The following is a 21,102-nucleotide window of genomic DNA, read 5'->3' on the forward strand; positions in this document are numbered from 1 at the left end:
CGGAGGAGCAAACCCCGCAGAGCTGTTCTCCGGGCGCCCGCAGCCCAGCTCGCGGGTTGCCTCTGCCCAGGGCTTTCACGAGAGTCCCAACAAAACCTGGGCCGTGCCTGGCAGCTGGGTTTGTCCGCTCCACAAACATCCCCAGGGCATAGTCAAGGCCAGGTGCAAGGGGAGTGAGAAGACGGAGCTGCTCCCAGCCGGCGGGCCGCCTGCGGGCGGGACAAAGGCTCGCGTGGCTACAGATTCAAGAGGACGCGCCGGGCCACGGCTGCTAAATGAAACACGGTCCCCCTCCTGTCTTGATGACCAGACCTTGGCCTTGGGGCGAGTGTGAAGTTCAAGTTTGGAGCCTGCAGCTCTCCGTACGTCTCCGCCCTGGAAAGTGGCGGCACGGGGAGCCCCGTTTGCCCGGCTCCCCCTTTTCCTCACCTGAGCTCCAACCAGAGAGGCACCAGGCCTTGCGTGCACAGCCTCTGCAGGGAGTGGGCCCCGGCCTCCCCTCCGGCCTGGGGTGGAGCCAGCGGCTAGCACAGTCCATGTTACGAAGGAACCAGGCAAAAGGGCCACCCTGAGCGGAGGGGGTGGGGGGGCTGGGCAGGGAAGTCCAAGGCCCGGGTACCTGGATGTGGTGGGTTGTGGGCTGGGAGGCAGTGTTCTGGGTGGGCCGGCCCGCTGGCTCTGACCCGTGAGAAGAGTAGGAGGGTTCGGGCGGGGGTGGGGGGTAGCTCTCTATGGCCCAGGGCCCAGGGCCCAAATATACATATTTGCTCTCTGCTCCGCGTTCCTGACACAGAGCTCGTAAACCCCTTGCACTCTCTCACGAGATGTGGTAACAGGAAGGTCTAACACAGAGCTCCCAGGCCCCCTGGAATTTCCCGGGGGTAGCAGTGTCTCTGGTTTGGTGAAATGGCTCGGTGGGCTGCTGCATGGTGACGGTCCGCCAGACAGACCAAGCCCTGAGTAGAAGACCGGGCTTTCAGCCGCCCCCCAGCCCCGGGGCGGAGACGGGCTGGCGATGGACGGAATAGGCACCGTGTCTGGGTGACGAAGCCACCACGAAAACCCCCGAACGAACGACAGAGCTGGGGGGACTCCCAGGTGGGTGGACATGTCCCTGTGCTAGGGGCTGGCACACCCCAACTTCCTGGGGACAGAAGCTCCAGTACTCTGGGTCCTTCCAGACCTCACTGCATGTACCTCTTTATCCGGCAGCTCATCTGTGTCCTTTCTAATAAACTGGTGAATGTAAATTGTGGTTTTTACTGGGTTCTATGAGCTGTTCAAGCAAAGGATCAAATCGGAAGATGGGATGGTGGGAAGCCCCCATTCATAGCCGGTGAGCCACAGGTACCTCAAGTGTGGACGGTCTTATGGGGTCCCCACTAACAGCGAGCAGACAATGTCAGAACTGGACTGTCGGCCACCCAGCCCGTGTCCCGAGCTGGGGAGTGGCCAGTTGGAGGGAAACCCCACACATTTGGTGTCAGAAGATTCTAAACCAAAACAATTTTCCTCTTACCCCCTGCCCGGAGCTGGAGACAATGCCGGCCCCCTCAGCCTGTTTTTATGGCTCTGTGACCTTGAGTGAGAAGGGAACTTCTCTGAGCTCAAGGTTCCTCTTCGTAAGTGGGAAAAATAAGTAGGCCGTGTATCACTGGCTTGCTGTGATCACTACTGAGATAACTGAGGTCAAGTACCTGCACTTAGTAGGTGCTCTTAGTAGGATGGGGATGATATCTTGCCGTCACCCAGGAGAGCAGATGGGACTCGGCTCTGTAAACTGGGAGCCACCGCTGAGGACCGTCTGTTGGGTGAGGGTACCACCCGCACCCCCCACCCCCCGCCCAAGGAGAGCCTGTCCCCTCAGTGGGGACCGCTCAGGCCTCAGCTGAACAGAGCCACCTCGGTCAATGCCACATCGCTTCCTAGGGCAGCTGGCATCAAAGACCGATCAACACCGGGACGTAGGACTCTGGCCCCTCCCCCAACGCAGGGCAGTCCGGAGGCCCTCCTAGCCTCAGAGGCCCCACGGTCTGATCCACGAGGCTCTGCTGAGCCCACAGCCCAGCCTCTCTGTGTGACCAGCACTGCTTTCTCCTTCCCCTCCCGCTCCCCGCGGCCTCACCTCCTCCCCCATCCTGTCCCTCGGAGCTGGGCCCTGGGTCTCAGGCACAAGGTCCCCTCTGAGTCTTTGCCAGTTAAACAGCTGGCTCCCTGTGGCCATTGCTATAGGGAAACGGGCTGGTTCTTAGAATAAACCAGCCCAGATCATTCAAGTGTGTCACCCAGAGGCGCGTGGTACCAACCCATGTCTCCTCCCCAACCTGCCCCTCCTTGGGGCCCTAACAGCCACCGTGGGCCCTGGCCACTGGCCTCGGGGTCCCTATGACCTCAGCCAAGCGGGGTCTTGCACCCCTCATCTCCTCCCCGCCACCCCACACTGACTGGGACTAGCCAGGAGCCTCTGCACCAGTTCCCGCCGCTCCGCGGGGGGTGCCGGGCAGTGAGGACAGCTGGCTCCCCAAGGGGTCACTCCGTCACCCGCTCTCCGGGTCCTTCCAGCTGGCCTCAGGGCCTTCGCTCTGAGGCCTGGGAACAGCCTTGGCCAGGGAACACGCTCGATCCCCTGAGATTTGCACCACCTCCTCTAAGGAGGACAGTGGGGGCGGGACTCGGGGAAATGAGTGTGGGGGCCACCCCTCTCCCTCTGCCATCGGCGTGGCCGGGTCTGCACCAGATTTTATAACGAAGCTGCTTGAAGGGCCTGGTTTCCCACCTCCTCCATTCTGGGCACTAGAAAGGAATACCCTCGAAGGGGTGGAGAGACTCAGAACTGCATTATGGAGGGAAACGTAAACCCACAAAGGACCGCAGGGCCTCACTCCCTCATGTGGGACCTCCCACCTCCGGTCGTCGGATCCACGTTGACACTGACGGGCAGGTTTGCTACAATAGACTGTGGGTTCGCTAAAGGAAGGACCTGCCCTTTGGTCATCTTGATATTCCCGGCACAGACGGGCATTCTTCCTGTACATGTTTTTTGGTTAAATAAACAGACGGCAGCAGTGACTTACACGCAGCTAATGAAGCCCCCAGCCTCTCTCCCCTCGTGCGGTGACCTCATCCTTACAGTTGGGTTTGGGCCGCAGGGTAGGAGGTGACATTGATCCCCTGAAACCCCATCTTGCTGGAAAGGGCCCCTCTAGATGTTTGGGCCAGCTCAGAGCCACCGGCCAAATCAGGCTGGTGACCTCGACCCCAGGTCTCAGCTGCAGCCCCCAGGGAGCGTGTCATTGCTGCAAACCTGTCAGACGAAGGGCCACCCCAGCTGAACTTGGCTTGCCGAGCGCCGGGTGTAGACAGCACCCTTCCGGCCAGGCCAGGTGAGGGCGATGAGTGTGCAAACCTGCCCCCGGCCCCGGCCACCACCCCCTGCCTGGCCTCCACAGCCCCAGCTAGTTAGGCCAAGAGAGTTCCTTTCGGGCTGTGGGTACCTGCGACCTGGAACTTACTTGGGAAAGAAGGGGAACTCCATTTGGGACCCAGGACCACATGGGGCCCCATGAATGGTGGAGGGGATGCTAATCCCCATTCTCCGGGGGAGGAGACGACAGGAGACAGGGTTAGGCTGTCGGAATACGGAGCGACGCCCAGCTCTCCGTTCTTAATTAATAATTAATAATTCCCCAGGCCGAAGCATGACTACTCCCATCACTTTCCCTTCACCAACGTCCTCTGAGAATCAGCTCTGCTCCCTCCAAAGGCAGGACCCGCCCTACTCCCGGGTCCAGCCTGTGGTTAGAAATCACTGACCAAGAACACCAAGAGTTACCACTCCGTTTACCCAGCTCCGGCGTGGTGCGGGGCACTGCGTGAGTCCTGAGCGTATATTCTGTCCTGACACCTCACCTACAGGGAGGCACAGCTCCTCTGCTTTTCTGCACAAGGAGCCTGAGGTCCAGAGCGGACGAGTGGCTTGTCCAAAGCCACGTTTCCCAGAAACGTCAGGCCGGGTGCAGACCCAGGTCTGTCCGAACCTCAAGAACCGTCGGCACAACATGTCACATGGAAGCAGCCGCGCACAAAGGAGGATTCCCAGTGGCCTTGTCCCCCGCAGGGAGGCAGATGCCGGGACCCCGCCGACTGGCCAGGTCCTCCCCCGGGAACAGGCCAAGCCCACAGGGGCAGAGGGAGGATGGAGAACCCTGCAGACAGCCCCACTGCCTCCCTGATGGAGCCTCCCGCTGCCTAGGGACAAGCATGAGGTCATGCTGGGTGGCGCGGTCTCGGGTCTCTCAGTCTGTCCTTCATTCATGAACTCCCTGCTGGAATAGCACGGGGCCTGCAGGTCCTCGCTCCTGGGGTCCGAAGGGCCCTCGGCTTAACCCTGCAGCAGCCGCACGTGGAGAAGTGTCTGCCTCTGTCGGTTCCTGCTCCCCGTTTCTCACCCAGAGCGACAAGCAAGTGGCTAGCGCCTACACGGAAGGGAACAGCAGGGTCCCAGGCCCTAACGCCCAGTTCCCAACCCTCTCCCTGCCTCCCTCTGCCCCCCTGGAGTCCTGAGCCAGCGCCCCTGCCAGGCAGGACGGTCCAGTGGGTAGAGAGGTTTCCAGAACTGGGCCCCCTGCACCAACCTCTGCCGCTAGGTCCTTTCCCCCAGGCTTTCTGCAGGGCACCCCTTAGCTCATCCCAGCAAAAGGGGCAGGATGCATGGTTTGGGCCCGAGGAGCAAAGGCCGGGAAGGAGCGAGGCCCTTAGGCCCCAGGATCCTGTGTGGGGCTGCAGCTGGTCTCTAGGCTCTCATCCCAGGGCAGGTGGGTATGTCCGCCAGCACGGAGCGGGAGGAGAGCCTGGCTGTCTGTCCAGGCCCCGGGCCCCCTCCACGCTGCATGGGGCCAGGACCCCATCCCGGTCCCCAATCCCTCCTAGCCTGTGCCCTCTGGCCCCTCCAGCCACACACCACCACCTGTGAGTGGGCTTCTCTCCGCCACTGGCCCCTCTTTGTGCGTCTCTGGCCCCGAGTGCAGGAACCCAGTCCGCTCTAGAGCGGGGCGGGGGGGGGGGGGGGGTGAGGGGGGCGGGCGCTGGGTTTAGGGACCCCGGGTGCCTGGCTGTCACCTGCTATGCACTCTGGCGCCCCTTCCAGAGCTTTCCAATCTCCACTCCCTTCCTGTGGCCCATCAAAGGTCAGGGGCCCTCACCCGACCTGTGCCCGATTCCCTCCTTCCACCCAAGCACCTATCGCTGTCCAAGTTCATGCCTCAATTCCCCTCTCCCACCGGGACGCCAATGCCTTTTCTGTGAGCCCTGCCGGTGCCTTCCTGCGCCCCAAACTGGCCCGTGCGCTTCCTCTCCTGGGTGAGTATCCCAGCCCCTGCTGCAGACTGCGGCCTCCCAGTCCACACCCCAGCCCCCCGGGGCGGGGGGGGGGGGGGGACTCACCGCCGCCGTTCTTGTAGCAGAGGTAAGGGAATCGCCACACGTTGGCCAGGTCCACCGCGAAGCCCACCACCGACAGCAGGAAGTCGATCTTCTTGCCCCAGGTCTCCCGGGGCGGCTCCTCGCTCGCGCGGGACGCCAGGAGGCACTGGACCCCATTGCGCTCTTTCACCACCAGCAGCTCCGCGGCTTTGCGCGCCTGCAGGGGCTGCGCGGCCTCCGGGTCCGCCCCGCTGCTCTCCGGCTGCACCTGCGGGTTCATCCGCGCCAGGAGCATGGCTGCGGCGGGCGGGGGGGCCGTCGGCGGGCCTGAGAGGCGCTGCTTGGAGAAAAGGAGATGTTGTCACCGGGCCATGCGCCTCCCGATCCTCCCGAGATCGCCGGGGACACCTCGCTCAGCGTGCGCTGAGCAGACGCGGGCGCCCAGAAAAGGGCGCGCGTCTGTTGGGACAACTTGGAAACAGAGGTAGAGGCGGGGGGCTGTGACGGAACTTAGAGGCGGAGACCGCTCCTGCCCGCCCTGTAGATCCGGCTTGGGACCTGGCAGCCCTTCCCTCTTTCGGCCGCCCCCTCTCGGTCCCCAATGACGGGGTTTGGACGCGCCAAAGGCAGAGGTTTCCTCGGGCGGAGACCCGCCCGGTGTCGCTGGCTACTACCCTCTTCCCCGCCGCTGGGGCCCGCGCCACCTCCAGCAGCCCCAGAGCCTCCCGGACTCGCACACCCCCGCACGTCAAACTCGCGGGCACGCCAGCTCCGCGCGCCCCAGCCTGGGTCTCCCCGGCCCATCAAGCGGGTCCCGCGAGCGGGGCGCACTCACGTGTCCGGCAGCAACGGGATCCCGGATGCCGTGCGCCCTGCCCGCCCGCCCGCCCGGGACCCGCCTCGCTTCCCAGGCTGTGGGGCGCCGGCTGGGGCCAAGTTCCGCCGCGTGGCGCTCGGGCGCAGGAGACGCGGGGCGGCCGGCGGGGCGCAGGCTGGCTGGTTCTGGCCGCGCCGGGCGGGGACCGGGCTGGTAATGTAGCCTGCGCCCCAGGTAACGCGCCGATTGCATTAGCCCCGAGCCGGGCGCTTCTCTGGAGCCTGTTAGCACTAATGGGGAGTGACAGCGTGGCCGAGGATGGGGAGGGGCGGGGGCGCGGCGCGGGCTCCGGAGCTGGCGTTATCCCGGATACCCGCGACTTGCGGACCCGCGTGTGCATTCCCTTTCCAGCACGCACGGAGGTCCCACACGCAGCTCTTGGGGCCCCGGGCTCTGAATTCCTACCACCGCAAGAGAACGCGACTCTCAGAACTGGGGTCTGGCTGAGTCGCTCTGAGAGGGGGGGCAAGAAAAGCAAACCCCGGTTCAATACCAGCTCCCCACCCGTCACAGGCCTCTTAAACTACCTTGCTAGAATTTCTCCAGCAACAAAACGGCACCCTTCTGCTCAGTGGCCAGGATGGCCAAGTGATGCCGGCAGGCCTGGGGTGGGTTTTGTTTGGCTGGCCTGGGTTGACAGGGCACAGCCCAGTCCTGAGTCCTACGCCTGTTATGGGCTGGCGAGCCAGGCCTTGGGGGTTGTGACTCCTGTTGCAGGAGACAGAACTATTAGTCACTCATCTGTTCACTCGTTCATTCACCCCTTCGCTCACGTGTTCCTACATATGCCTGCTGTGTCCCAGGCACTGGGGGTACATGCGTGAGCAAAGATCCCTCATACGATGGAGTTTACAACCGGTCACAAGAAGCGTCATAAATAAATGTGCGATCTGGAATGTGAGGAGATCTTGGCTGTGGGGCAAAGCAGCGTATGGGACTGGGAAGGGCGCTGGGGGGGGGGGGGCGGTGGGGTTGCTGTGAGGTCAGAGAATTTGAGAAGGCGGCATTTAAGCAAGTAAAGGAGTGAGTCGTTTAGCCCTGGCATTCGCTCACTCACTCATTGATGCATTGATTCATTCATTCGTTCATCAGACAGATGCAGATTACCTACTATACACCTGAACCGCCCTGGCTAGCGGGGATATGGGCACCGTTCATTGTGTCAAGGGTAGGTCACAACCCAGTGGAGGAGCGCTGGAGGGGCGGGCGGGCGGCGGGCTCGGGCTGGCTGGTTCTGGCCGCGCCGGGCGGTGACCGGCCTGGTGATGTGGCCTGTGCCCCAGGTAACGGGCTGATTGCGTTAATTCAATGAGGAGGGGCTTCAGGTCTGAGGATTCAAGGGACCTTTCTGAAGCCCCACAGGTTGGAAGTGACCAAGTTGAGATGAGAACCCAGCTCTCTGGCCCCTGGCCCCTGGCCCCTGCACCAGGGTATGGATGGAAACACTCTGAATCGCTCCATGGCCACACTCCCCTCGGGACTGGCTGTGACCCCAGGGATCTGGGAGGTGGGTAGGGCTGAGTCAGCAAGTAAGGGGTGGGGTCGTGACCCAAGGAGTGACAACACTTACTTACGTAGGCTGGGCAGCTGTTTCTAGAAGCCCAGGCCTGCTGACCTTTAAACATTCCAAGCTCAGACCCACGCCAAGACCTTTATGCTCGCGGTTTCCTCTGCCTGATCTCAAATACCGCCCCCCCCCCTTTCTATCACATCACCCTATTGTACTCCCTTCATGACATCACTGTCCACATTTATGTTTGCTTGTTTATTATATGTGTCCTGTGGGGTGGCCTACGAGCTCCGCGAAGACAGGGACTTCGGCTGTCCCACACCCCACTGTATGCCTAGCACCCCAAACATACTGGGGCATCAGTTAGTGTGGAGGGGGTGTTTAGGGCATGTTTCGCAGATGTCCTGTGGGGAGTGTGCAGAGAGGAGAGGAAGGGAGAAGCAGTGGGGTGATGGGTCTGTTGGCCTTCTGCGGGCTAATGGTGGGAGGCAGGAGGCCCGGGGAGGAATGAGCAAAGCTTCGGGAGAGCCTGGGATCAAGGAAAATCTCCTGTGACCCAGGGGTTATGCGGACAAGCCTGTGAGCAAAGCAGGAAGGGGTTTCCAGGTCCGAGGCTCCAGGGGGCCTGTCTGAAGTCCCACAGGCTGGAAGTGACCGCGTTGAGGTGAGAACGCAGTTCTCTCGGCTCCTGGCGCCCGGCCCTTCCTCCAGTTCATGGGTGGAAACACTCAGGATCTCTCCAGCAGTAGAGGATCATGCTGAGTGAAGTAAGTCCGTCAGACAAAGACAAGCATCCCATGATCACACTCACATGTGGAATCTAAGTAACAAAATACACGGATGAACGGAGGGGATCCAGAGACATGGAACAGAGTGTGGAATCTCGGAGGGAAGGCGGGGAGGGTGGGTGGGTCGGTGGGAGGTTGATTACCTTGTATGCATATATGCATTACCCATGGACACGGACAATAGGGTGGTGAAGAGGGGGGACAGGCAGGGGGTCACTGGGGGGGGGGGAAGAGGACATATGTAATACTTTCAATAATAAAGAATTATTTTTTTATTTATTGTTTAAAGTATTAGAAATAGTAGAACATATGTCTCCTTTTCCCCTATTGACCTCCCCCCGGCCTCCCCCACTCCCCGGCACATGCCCTCCCCCCCCTAGTGTCTGTGTCCATTGGTTATGCTCATATGCACGCATGCAAGTCATTTGGTTGCTCTCTTACCTTCCCTCTCCCCCCCCCCCCCCCCGGCCTTCCCGCTGAAGTTGGACAGTCTGTTCGATGCTCCTATGTCTCTGGCTCTATTTTTGTTCATCAGTTTATGATGTTCATTATATTCCACAAATGAGTGAGATCATGTGATGTTTATCTTTCTCCGACTGGCTTATTTCACTTAGCATAATGCTCTCCAGGTCCATCCACGCTGTTGCCAATGGTAAGAATTCCTTCTTTTTTACAGCAGCATAGTATTCCATTGTGTAGTTGTACCACAGTTTTCTAATCCACTCATCTGCTGACGGGCACTTAGGCTGTTTCCAGATCTTAGCTATTGTAGATTGTGCTGCTATGAACATAGGGGTGCATATATCCTTTCTGATTGGTGTTTCTGTTTTCTAGGGATATATTCCTAGAAGTGGGGTTACTAGGTCAAATGGAAGTTCCATTTTTAATTTTTTGAGGAAACGCCAAACATTTAAAAAAAATACTTTTTAAAAAAGAATAATAAAAAAAGAGAAATATCTCTCACCTTCAAAGTATTAAAAAAAAATAAAAAAGAATCTCTCCAGTAGTCACGCTCCTCTCCTGCCCTCTAGGCCCTTCCCCATCCACCTGGGGAAACCCCACTTCTAAATGCCCCCCACACTCCCACTGCAGCTGCGTCCCCTCAGAGACCCCCCGCCTTCCACAGCCCCCAGCCACATCACACTCACCAGCTGCCCGAGCTCTTTCTGAAACTCAAGTCTGTTCACCTCACTCTTCTGCCTAAAACAACCCTGAGAGACAGCAACTCATCAAAACGATTTAATTAACCCTGGCTTTGAGGTAATTTATTTTCTTCTTTGTACTTCTCTTTACCTGCCAACGTTGGCACAATGAGCATTTGATACTTCAGCAATCAGAAAAAGGCAACCCACAATTTCTTAAACTCCTCTAATTTTTCCAAGATAATATCTAAACACCTTCAGCCATTCAGACAAGATTCCGCCTGTCTATTTAACCATCTCTCAGGCTATTTTAATTCTTTCTGCAAACCCTCTACCTACCACCTCCAAAATATGCTTTATTCTCTAGCAACATGGGAGATACCCAACTACTAACAGTTCCCTGGTGCTTTGTGCCTCGGGACACCTCAGGATTTTTTTAATGTGCTGTTTTCCTCTCCCTCTCGTCTACCTGGAGAACTCCTATTCATCCTTCAAAGCTTCAGATGTCACCGCCACTGGAAAGCCTTCCCTGATAGCTACCTCCTGCAGCCGAGGGAATGCCTTTCTACCACTTCGTATGTCTGTCCAATACAGCTGTCTGTGTGTCCTCCCGCCAGCCCGGGGACCGTGCCCAACATCATCTGTGCCATAGCATGTGCTCCAGAAACGTGTAGGGAACAGCACGGAGGCCACCTCAGTGGCTGGCTGGGTTTGGTGTCTTTGGTTGAGGTGGTTGATGTTGGATTCCTCCAGAAGCTGAGCCTGAAACAAAGAACTGAGTTTAGGTCATTGATTTAGGAGGCGGCCCCCTTGAAGCCCTGGTGGATGAGTGGGGGCTGAGAAGGGGGGGGGCGGCGGGAAAGGGAAGGAGACCAGTGAGGGACGTGCGGAGCGGTCCGGCCGTGGGCAGCTGGCGTGCGGCCTGCGGGGACCTCTGGGAGACAACATAACCACGCCTTGGCTGGCCCGTTCCCGGCCAGAACGCTGGGGTATTTCACCGTGAAGGCCGCTCCCCAGCATTTCCAGCTGACCCCCACCTCCCCCCGCTGACCCCCTCATTCCAGGTGTGTGGGCTGAGCACCCTCCGTCCCCCAAAACACCCAGGCTCCCAGCAGCAGGCCTGGCAGGAGGAAGCCGATGGGCCTGGTCTGCATTGGCAGGAACAGTGAGTGACAGTGACGGGTGTGGGCGGGACACTGGGAGTGTTTACTGCAGGGATGGACGAGACACCCCCCCATCACACACACACACACACACACACACACACACACACACACACACACACACACACGCCATCAGAGCCCATCAGCCCGTCCTGAGACTTCTGGGAGACACCAGCAGGGCGGGGCTGAGGGGAAGGCGTCTCTCTCCGTCTCTGGTCCTGATTCCCGGCCCTCCGAGGGCCAGGGGGCCATGTGGCTTCTCTCTGTGCCCTGCGTCCTGCCCCTCCGGGCGGCCCGAGGCCAGCGGGTGGGCAGGCGGCTGGCGCGTTATCAGAGCCACTGGCTATCTGCGGAGGCGTCACTTCCACTTACCGGGGCACGTGGTGACACAGGCCACGGCGCACGCGATGGCTGCGCTCTCGGTCCCGCGCGGGCCCTCTCCCTGGAGACGCCGAGGCCCTGGCGCAGAGGCTGGGCTTGGACCCCCAGGGGCCGTGTCCTGGAAGTTTCCGGAGGGTACCTCGGAGCCTGCACCCCTACTGCACTGTGTGGGGAGCTAAGGCCAGAGAGGAGGAGGGGTTTGCTTGTGGATTTGTTTTTTCTTTCAATAATGTTACCATTTTATATTTATTTATTTATTTGAAATCCTCACCTAGGGATATTTTTCCCATTGATTTTTAGAGAGAGTGGAAGGGAGAGGGAGAGACAGAGAGAGAGAAAATCATCGGTGAATGTGAGAGAGACACATTGATTGGTTGCCTTCCGCATGCACCCAAACCAGGGCTGGCTGCCTGCAATGGGGGTACGTGCCCTTGACCGGAATCAAACCCGGGACCCTTCAGTCCACAGGCCGACATTCTATCCACTGAGCCACACCGGCCAGGGCTGTTTTTCTTTTCTTTCTTGTTTTTGTCTGTGTGTTTGTGTTTGGATCGGGGCAATAGACCTGGCAGTGTTACATAAGACTCCGCATTCACAGACAGCACACGAGTCCCCTCAACCAGAGACTCCCCTGAGCTGGAACTCGTTCCCCCGGGCACCTCCCACTCAAGCTCCTGGGGTTTCCAGGCTCCCCCACCACTCAGCTGTGGCTCAGGCCTTAGACTCGTCTCTGCATGGCCAGGCTGGGCTTGCGTGGCCTCGACGCCTGCACCCATCGCAGCCGTGGAAGGACCTACTCTGAATGAGAGGGGAGCCCGTGGAGAGAGGCCTGGCCTGTGGCCCAGGTCAGACGCTGGCACTGAAAGGCTTCTGTCCGTCCTGACATCCACATGCACATCCCCTGCCTGGGGCCAGCTGCAGACTGGGCCTCGCTACACGGGTCACAGGCGCCTGGGGCTCCTCATGTCCCAGAAAATCACATAGGTTTCCTGACCTCCCCCGCTGACCCTCTCGTTCTGGGGGGGGGGGCACCCCCTTTTAGTTCCTCAGGACGAAAACCTTGGGGTCGGCCTTGACTGCTCTTTCTCACAACAGGAATGAACGCATCCTTTGAGGACGTGCGGGTGCAAGCCCAGCCGAGCCTTGCAGGCCCCGTGGGGCGGTGGGCCAGGCAGGCAGGGACAGTGGCGCTGGGAGTGGTGGGCGGGGCGGCAGAAAGAGCACTGGGCTGGGGGTCAGCCCCTTCTCCTCGCCCCCCCCCCCCCGCCCCCGGTCCTGACTGCTCTCTGCTACTTTCAGCTTTGGGGCGAGTGCCATGTCTGTCAGCAAGAAGGGGAGGGGCTGTGGGAAGAAGAAAGGCAGGTGAAGGCATGTCAGAAGGAGAGCTGGGGAGGGAGAGAGAAAGGAGGGGTTCCAGGGAAAGGGACTCAGGCTCCTGGGAGGGAAGGGGGGCCCTCTCGCCCCCAAATACATCCTTTGGCCTCGGGGGTCACGGAGCCATGGTGACAGACTCACACCTGGTTGACGCACGGCCCTCTCCAGGAGGGAGGGGGGTTGTAGCCGGCTGACCCTCTGGCTGGGCCCGCCATCAGTCGGGGATATCAGAGCGGGATTGGGCCTCAGACCCCTCTATGCCCTGAGCACTCTGTCAGGCACCCCTGAGATGATGGGGTGAAGCGTGGGCGCTCCCAGAAATATGAACTAACACCAGCATTTTAAAGTTCAGTTTAAAAGTTACCATACATAAGAAAATGTGTGTAAAACACATATTGACAGTTTTAATACTATTAATGATACGAACATACAAGAACCCGTTCCCCAGAATAGGAAATAGAGCATTTCCAATCCCCCACGAGACCCTATAGGCCCCTCCCTCCACATGTCCCTTCACCCCTTCCCCCCCCCCCCCCCCCCACGCAAGTAGCCACTATCCTGAATTTAGCAAATATTCATTTGTTTTCCTTTGGACATTTTAAAAAACATTAAAAATATTTTTATTGATTTCAGATTTCAGAGAGGAAGGGAGAGGGAGAGAGAGATAGAAACATCGATGATGAGTGAGAACCATGGATCGGCTGCCTCCTGCACGCCCCCCCACTGGGGGTCGAGCCTGCAACCTGGGCCTGTGCCCTGATGGGGGATTGAACCGTGACCTCCTGGTTCAGAGGGTGACGCTCAACCACCGAAGCGGGCTCTTTGTGTTTCTTTACAGTGTTAGAACCTCTGAGTATGTTCCTGACAACACATTGCTTCGTTCGGTCCTGTGAGCTTTATATAAAGGAATCACACCGTTGATCTTGTCCTGTGACTTCTTGGCTGAACGTAACGTTTTTGAGATTCATCCACGAGGATGGAGATGCAGGTTCACGCTCCTTGTGCATTTGGGTTGTTTCTGGACTCTCCATCCTGCTCCGTTGGTCTGTCTGTCTGTCTGTGTCTGAGCAATACCACAGGGTCTTAACTGACATTGTTTTTTCTGGGGACAAACCTTCTGTTATGCGATGAGTACATTCTGGGGTCTAAGGTGCAGCACAGCGAACAGCTAACAGACCTGTGTTGTGCATTCGAAGGTTTCAGTCATGTCCTTGAAGGTCACTGCTTCTTCCCGGAGACCCTTGGCCTCTTGGCCTGTCCCAGTTCCCGCCATTCTAGCACATCCTTACCCACACTTAGCAAAAGCACAGCTGTCTTTTCCCGGGGAGGTGAGAACGGGCGCCCTCTAGGGCCCGGAAGGGAGAAGCGCGGCTTTGCGCGCGCTGTCTAGGAGATAGTCCCAGGAACCAGGAGCAGGTGTGTGCCGTGGCCGAGGAGGGGATGGAGATGGGAACGGCACCCGCATCGAAGCACCATCATGATGAGTCTTCAAGACAGCTGGTCCCCAGTGCGGCCAGACGCTGGGAGAGGTTGCACACACCCCACCCCCTGCCTGGGCTGGTCCTGGTTCCGGGAACCTGAATCTAATAAACTGCTTCGTGATGGGGTGCAGGCAGCGGTCCACACTCCGGGGACCACACAGAGAGAAGGCCTGCCCGAGGTCTGTCCTTGCCAAGCCTGCCTGCTCCTGTCCCCTGGCCCCACGATGGACAGCTGGGTGTCTTAGGGCAGGGAATAGAGAGCAGGCTCAGGGCCACCCTCTCCTTCTAATCTCCTAGGAGACCCTGACCCCTGGGCCTCCCCAAGGTGAGGAGCAGGCACAGTGGCACGCACCTTTCATACTAACTGCCTGGGGCTTCAAATCCTGGTGCTGTCACTTACCAGTTGTGCCATCTTGGGCGGCGTGCCTCAGTTTCCTCTTCTGTACAATGGGCTCATCATAGGCTCTGTCTCCCCGGGTAGTCATGTCTGAGAAATGCATCATGACCCACACTGAATACACCAGAGACAGTTGCTATATACTTGGCAGTCCTTCCATTCAAGGAGCATTTACTGGTTCTAGGAACTAGGCTAAGTATGATACCATAAAATATTCACTCTTGTTACCTCCACTTTACAGACTGAAGAATTCATGCTCAGAGTGAGTACATGTCTTGCCCAGGGTCGCATGGCCAGGATGGGACCGGGGGTAGGATTTGAACCCAGACCTAGGCTGCTCCAGGGCACACATGCTTCACCACTGCTCTACCCCCATGGCTTGGCGGCTCCCTGCTTGGTCCCCACCCACTTCAGGCTCCTCTCGTCCTCCCCGTCCCGGCACTCTAGCTCCTCATTCTCAGCAGGACCCCTCGCTCTTTTGGGCTGAGATCCCAAGGTCATGGTGGATGCCTGTCTGAGCCTCGGCACTGTCTGTCTGTCGCCACGTCTTCTCCGGCCCTTTCTCCCCGGAGCTGAAATCCTTCCCTCTCCCAGGCTCACCTCCTCCCAACCTGCCCAGAAGGCTTTCCAGATCACACTAGTAACTGCTAATGATTTTGCTAATAATAATCATCCCTTCCCTTTTATCTCCCTGTCCCCCATCTCGCTCCCAATAAACCCCCCCCCCCAAACCACCCAGACCTCGCCCCCTTTTCCTGAGGTGGAGCAGCATAGCAGGTCGAGGAGATGGCTGGTCTGGTAGGCCACAAAGCCCTGCTCGAGTCAGATGGGGAGAAAGTGCAACCCCATTTCCATGTCCGTTTACCCTGGTTCTGGTTCCGGAAGGAGGCAGGCTCCGTCTGGCCGGGCATGCCCGGCGTGCCTCCCTCAGTCCCTGGTCCCTATTCCGACAGAGGGAAGCCGGGGTTGGGGGCAGAGTCCTCAGCCCACACTCCACGTCCATTTGAATAACAGCATTCGCTTCTCATTGCGTTTATTTTTACACTTACTGTCTGTGTATGGCAGGCACTCTTGGTTTTTTATTTATGAGAGTGACATAAAGGCTTTTTCATGATTTATTTAACTTTATGATTTAAAAACGATGAAATATTTCAGACTTATGTAAAAATATGGATGCTCATAGTGTGTGTGTCATGAGGTTTAACATACACAGAGAAGTGCACTAATCAGAAGTGTATTTTTAACCTAGTCAATGCACCCCTATAATCAGTTCCAAGGCCATGAAAACATGACCATCACCCCAGATGTACCCCTGGTGCCCGCCCTGGCCAGCACCTCCTTCTTCCTCCCCAAAGGAAACCTCTGTCTTGACCTCGATGGGATAGATGGGTTTTGCCTGAATAAACAATAGAAAGTACCGTTTTTGTGCACACGTAAAGTTTATACACACATGGGGTCACCCTGCCTGGGTCTTTCCAGCAAATGTTCTTGAGAGCGTTCCATGTTGATCCTTGAGCTTCCTTTGTAAAACAAATGTATTTCATTACGAAGAGCCCGTGGATTTGAAGGAAACGTCGAGTTGTACTAAGACAAGCAGAGTTTAGGAAACGGTGGGTCTCTGGCCACGCCCTCCCCCGTTCCAGGGGTGACAGCTGAGGCCTCCGCGGGTCCCTCTGCACGTTCCTGGCACAACGGGGACCAGGGCCCCGGCCCCAAATGCCTGAGGCCTTTTCCACCCTGTCCTGTTGGCAAGACGAGGCCCCCTCCGCCCCTCCGCACAGCAACAGATGTCAACTCACTTCCTCGCCAGGGAGTCCTGCACTTGGAACTGCGGAGAGGAAACTGTTCTGGAGTTGGTTGTTGCAGAATGGAGCCCGGGACTGGGGGCGGCGTGCTGCCGGTGGGGGCCCCAGACAGCTGTCCAGCCTTCAAAGCTATGACGAGGCCCCCCCCCCACCCCTACCCCCACTGGGCAGGCCACCTCGGTGACCTACATTTTAATATGTGCGATTAGATTATTGCTAATGAGACATCTTAGGGATAAAAGAATTACGCTCGCTGCCCGGGCTGTGGTAAAAGTACAATTGAATTAAGGGCTGAAATCGTTTAGGATCCAGCGAGACAACCTGCCCCCCAGGCTGGGCCTGAATGGAGATATTAAGCTTTGGAAATTACACAGAAAAAAAAATCAGTCTAATTGATCTAAGGTAAGTTCACTGGTCTAAATGGAATAATGTGATTGTCCCAGGCAGAGAGGACCGGGGTGAGGAGCCGGGCGGAAAAGGCTCGCTATCTGCAAACTGAGTTAGAAGTAAGAGCCCCGGGGAGCTGGCTTCTCCCCGGCGAGCTGCGCCCCCGCCCCGGCTCCGAGGCCACTTGAACGTTGGCAGGAAATGGAGCTCGTCTGGGCGCCACACAGCCTGAGGTTTAGCAGGGACCCCCGGCCACTGTCTCATCGGGCCTACCCATTCCCGGAGCCTGGGTCGCTCCCCTCAGCCCCCTCCACCCTCCACAGTGTGGGACACCCACCCCCACCCACACCCCAAAACAGGCTGTCCAGTGTCCCCATTCTTGCTTAGAAGAGACTTCTCTGTGGGTGGAGGCCAGCTCGATCCCACTCCCTGGAACCAGCCGCCACCCCTTCGGGTCCCCCTGTATCAGCACACAGTTCAGGCTGGTTCGTGAGCGAATGAGCTGCAGGGAACTCGGCAGGAGGCGAGCACTTCTCTCCCCTCCTCTGCCTCAGTGTCCGCATTTCTCAGGCTCTCGGGTTGCTCCTGGATTATCTGGGGACGAGGCTGGTCCTGGAGCCGCTCATCAAGTGGCCGGGCTGCCCCCCAGAGCCCCTCCCACCGCTCCTGTCTTTCTACCCCACGTGGCAGAGCTGGCTGTGTGGGAGGTGGCCCCCTCCCAACACGCCCCCAATACTGCTGCTTCCGATGCCTTAACGCCCGTGGTTAACGCTTTTGTTCTCACTGTTACCCTCTTTAGGCTAAAACCCAGCTAGACTATGTGGCTACAAGAGACTCCGTCCCTCCAGCCTTTCCTTTTCCTTCCTTCCTTCCTTCCTTCCTTCCTTCCTTCCTTCCTTCCTTCCTTCCTTCCTTCCTTCCTTCCTCCTTCCCCTCCTTCCCACAAGTATTTCCTGAGCAACTACTACGTGTCAGAGTCCTATGAGCCAGGACTATAGCGGCAAACAAGACAGATGAAGTCCCTCCTTAAACCCAAGCAGGGGAAAGTCTACAATCAAAGAAGCACATAAATACGACATCAGTAGGGACTGATGAGCGCTCGGAGGCACGCCCAGAGGGTGGGCTGACCTAGAAGCCCAGAAGGGCTCTAGGCTGGATGCATCCTCTGAGGCCTGAGGGGGGCCGGTAAACATCTCAGCCCTGTAGCGGGCAGGGAGGGGTGACTCGGGCAGAGGGAGCGATGCTCGTGGGAAAGTGAAGGGATGGGCCGTGGCCTGGTTTTCACGCACCTGCCGGCCACAGTGCGGCGGGTGGTACTCCTAGTGCCTCTGACCGGAGTGAGCCGGCCTCAGAGGGCTTCACAGGTGGGCAGCATGACCGAAGTGGATCTCAAGGGTTCGCCCGGCTGAGTGCAGAGCGGGGGCGGGGGTGAGGGACCTGGTCCCGAGGGTCTAGTCACCAGGAGCGACGAGGGGCAGGGGGTTGTGAGGGAGAAGGGTTGGGGCTTTCCTGCCAGGCAGGGTGGGGGTGGGGGGAGGGGCAGGATTGGCAGGACAGCAAAGCCTGGCTGTGCCCTGTGGAGAGTGGCTACAGCGTTTGGACAGGTTCAAGCCTCGGACTGATGAGAGGGCACGGTCCTCTCGTGGCAAAGCCACGTGCAAGTCCCAGCGTGGAGGGCAAAGCCCTCCCAGCACAGTATTAGCCAAAGGCTATGGTTGTGAGCTTGACCTCATGGTCCAAACCTGTGGCCCCGTGGCTGAGTGATGTGGGCTGCGGGAGGTGCAGCAAGTAAACAAAGCTTGACCAGGTGCCTGTAGTTGAGTGGACTGGAAACCCCGAGAACGCTGTAACCACGCCCTTACTGTGCCTCGTGGCACCTGCTATAAAATACTCGGGGGCAGGCCGTGGCGCTGTGGCTAGCTCTCCAGCAGAGAGCAGCGTCCCACCCAGACCCAGCTTTCTTCTCTTGTCTGTCTTCTCCATCCTTCACCGCCCCCTCAGGCTCACCGAACCTGGCTGAGCTGGCGCGGCACATAAGGCGCCCAACGTGGGCTGAGTCTGCCATGGCCGAGCCGGCTCGGCACAGCGCCATGACGGAATAGCGGCCTGCGGCCACTCTCTGATTCTGAATATAAAGGAATACGTGAAGAGTGAAGGGACCTGCTCTCCCGGTTCTTTACAGACAGGACCGCCCTGGCTCAGGAAACTGCCTGACTTGCCCAGTCCTGCTGGGCCACCATCTCAGGGTGGGGGGTCTCTCTCTGTCTAAGACCAAGGGCGTCACCCTCGAAGGCTCCCGGCCCCAGAACCGCCCACCAACGGGCCTGCTCTCTGCATGGGTCTGTGAACAGGACGGAACACAGATTTTGATTGTTCTTAAGGACATCCCCAAGCCTCACCCTGCCAACAAGAAAGGTGACTTTTGGTAGGTAGGCCAGGGAACTCTCCATCCTTCAAAAGCCAGTTACGGAGTTGAAGAGACGCCTGTGTCAGGGCCCAGAGGAGCTGTATTTAAAGCCAAGCCGGAGCTCTGACTTATTAGCTCAGGAGAGGAAACGAGTGGACTCTTGCACCCCCCCAAGTCCTGTTGCACGCAGCACAGGATCCACTGTTGGGGCCTCAGCTTTCCCTTCTGTGTAATGGGCGGACTGATTCCCAGTGTTCACTTCTGTTCTAAGACTCTCTGTCCTTACTCAGAGGGAGTGGGGAGTGGTGGACTTACTGGCCCTGGACCTGGGCCTTAAGGAGACGGACTGCTTTGAGCAAATGGTGAGCCCTCGGCCTAATTGTGTCCTGGGCTTGGGGCGGCCACTGACCAGGCAGCGATGAAACGTGAGGGCGGGCCAGGGCAGGGTGGTCTGGCTGCCACAGAGGACTCGCATATCAGCACATAATTACATTTCCCGGCTCCTCCTGTGGTCTTGGTCACCTGGGGTGCTTGCTAAGCCTTCATTACTCCCCAATTGTCTGGTGGTGGTGGTGGTGGTGTGTGTGTGTGTGTTTCTCCTTCCCTCTTTCTTACCTTTGGACTTTGACATTAGCTCAGTGACTCAGCCATTTGATTTCTTCTTCATTCCTATCTGCCCATTCCCCTTCCTGTTTCTCAGAAGCTGGGCTTGAACTTGAACTCTCCCGGGCAGCCCCTGTCAAGGACTCCCTGCTGCCCTCCCAATCTCTTCACATTTCCTGGACTGAGAGCTCCAGGTCCCATTTCCAGAGTGGAAAGGGAATTCTGGAGCGTCTGCATGCTTTCTAATAAAAAGCCGCCCACAAAAACAAGACCCCCAATAAGGCGGGTCAATCGAACATCATGAGCTGTGGTGAATAAGGCCAATCACAGAATTTTTAGGGCAGAGGAGACGCCCCAGTTCATCCCCAGTGGCCCTGCTCTCCGCCCTCTCATCCCCAAACAGGAGCCATTCAGTATGTGCTTGAATGCCTCCCAGGACGGAGCGCTTACTCCTTCCAAAGGCGGCCGGCTCCACCCCAGGCCCCCCGGATGGTCAGGAAGCCCCTTTCCTTTAGCTCAGGCTGCCTCCCTCTGCCTTCCACCTGCCGGCCCTGGGTCTGGCCCTGGTGTCCACACAGAAGAAGTTGGTTTGCTCCGTCGACACATCAACCCTGACATATGTGAGGCCAGGAATAACAGGACCCTCTCCCACCCCCGCCACCCCACCCACCCTGGACCTTCTCTCCCCTCTGGGCCCAGCAGCCAGCCCCGATGCCTTTATGTGTGTCTTAAGAGACTGATTCCAAAGCAAAACCCCTGGAGTTGCCTTTGAAATTCAGCAGCTGCCAGGGAATCGACGCTAATCGCTTAAAGCGGCATTTCTTCCCTTCCTCAGCCACGGACTCGCTCAGGTTTCCTCCATCCGGCTTGTGTCCATTGCATCCTGGTGGAAAGCAAACATTGGCCCGGCTTCCCTCCCCGCTCCTCCTCCCCCCCCAGAAACCTGCCTGTTCCCTCACTGGGGACAGGCCTAACCGCTCGTGATCACTTGGGAAGGTGTCCGAGTCCCTGAGGCCGTGGTGGCCTCGCAGCACACAGCCCGAGTCAGCGTGGCTGCTGGGAGGAGCGGCCTGTTCCGGGGAGTCGCCAACCAGCGCCCTGTGGGCCAACGCCGGCCCCCTGTTTTACTGGGCCCACACACTGCTTCACACATCGGGGACCCGCACATAAAAGTCGGGGTCTCAGGCTTTTCCTAGAGCATCGGGGCTCCCTCCGGCCCCGCTGAGGTTTGGAGAGGACGGAGCTCTCCACTGGACCCCAAACTCCTTCTCATCGGCATTGCTCACTCACCTCTCTGCAGACCCCTGTGACGTTGGGGAGTGGGGGACCCCTGCCCCGATCCCCATGGAGGCGGTGAGGTCTAGGA

At 58.4% G+C, this 21,102-nt stretch overlaps 1 protein-coding gene across 1 annotated transcript in view; it reads right to left on the reverse strand.

The window, feature by feature from the left end:
- Positions 1–5,716, reverse strand: part of SLC6A2 (solute carrier family 6 member 2) — a 26,068-nt gene extending 20,352 nt beyond the window's left edge. Inside the window, exon 1 of the mRNA XM_028126952.2 lies at positions 5,443–5,716. Within this exon, the coding sequence (XP_027982753.1) occupies positions 5,443–5,716 (274 nt within the window). The remainder of the gene's footprint in view (positions 1–5,442) is intronic.
- Positions 5,717–21,102: the final 15,386 nt, after the last annotated feature.

The sequence above is a fragment of the Eptesicus fuscus genome, chromosome 21 (genome assembly GCF_027574615.1).
Source record: "Eptesicus fuscus isolate TK198812 chromosome 21, DD_ASM_mEF_20220401, whole genome shotgun sequence".
Classification (NCBI taxonomy): domain Eukaryota; kingdom Metazoa; phylum Chordata; class Mammalia; order Chiroptera; family Vespertilionidae; genus Eptesicus; species Eptesicus fuscus.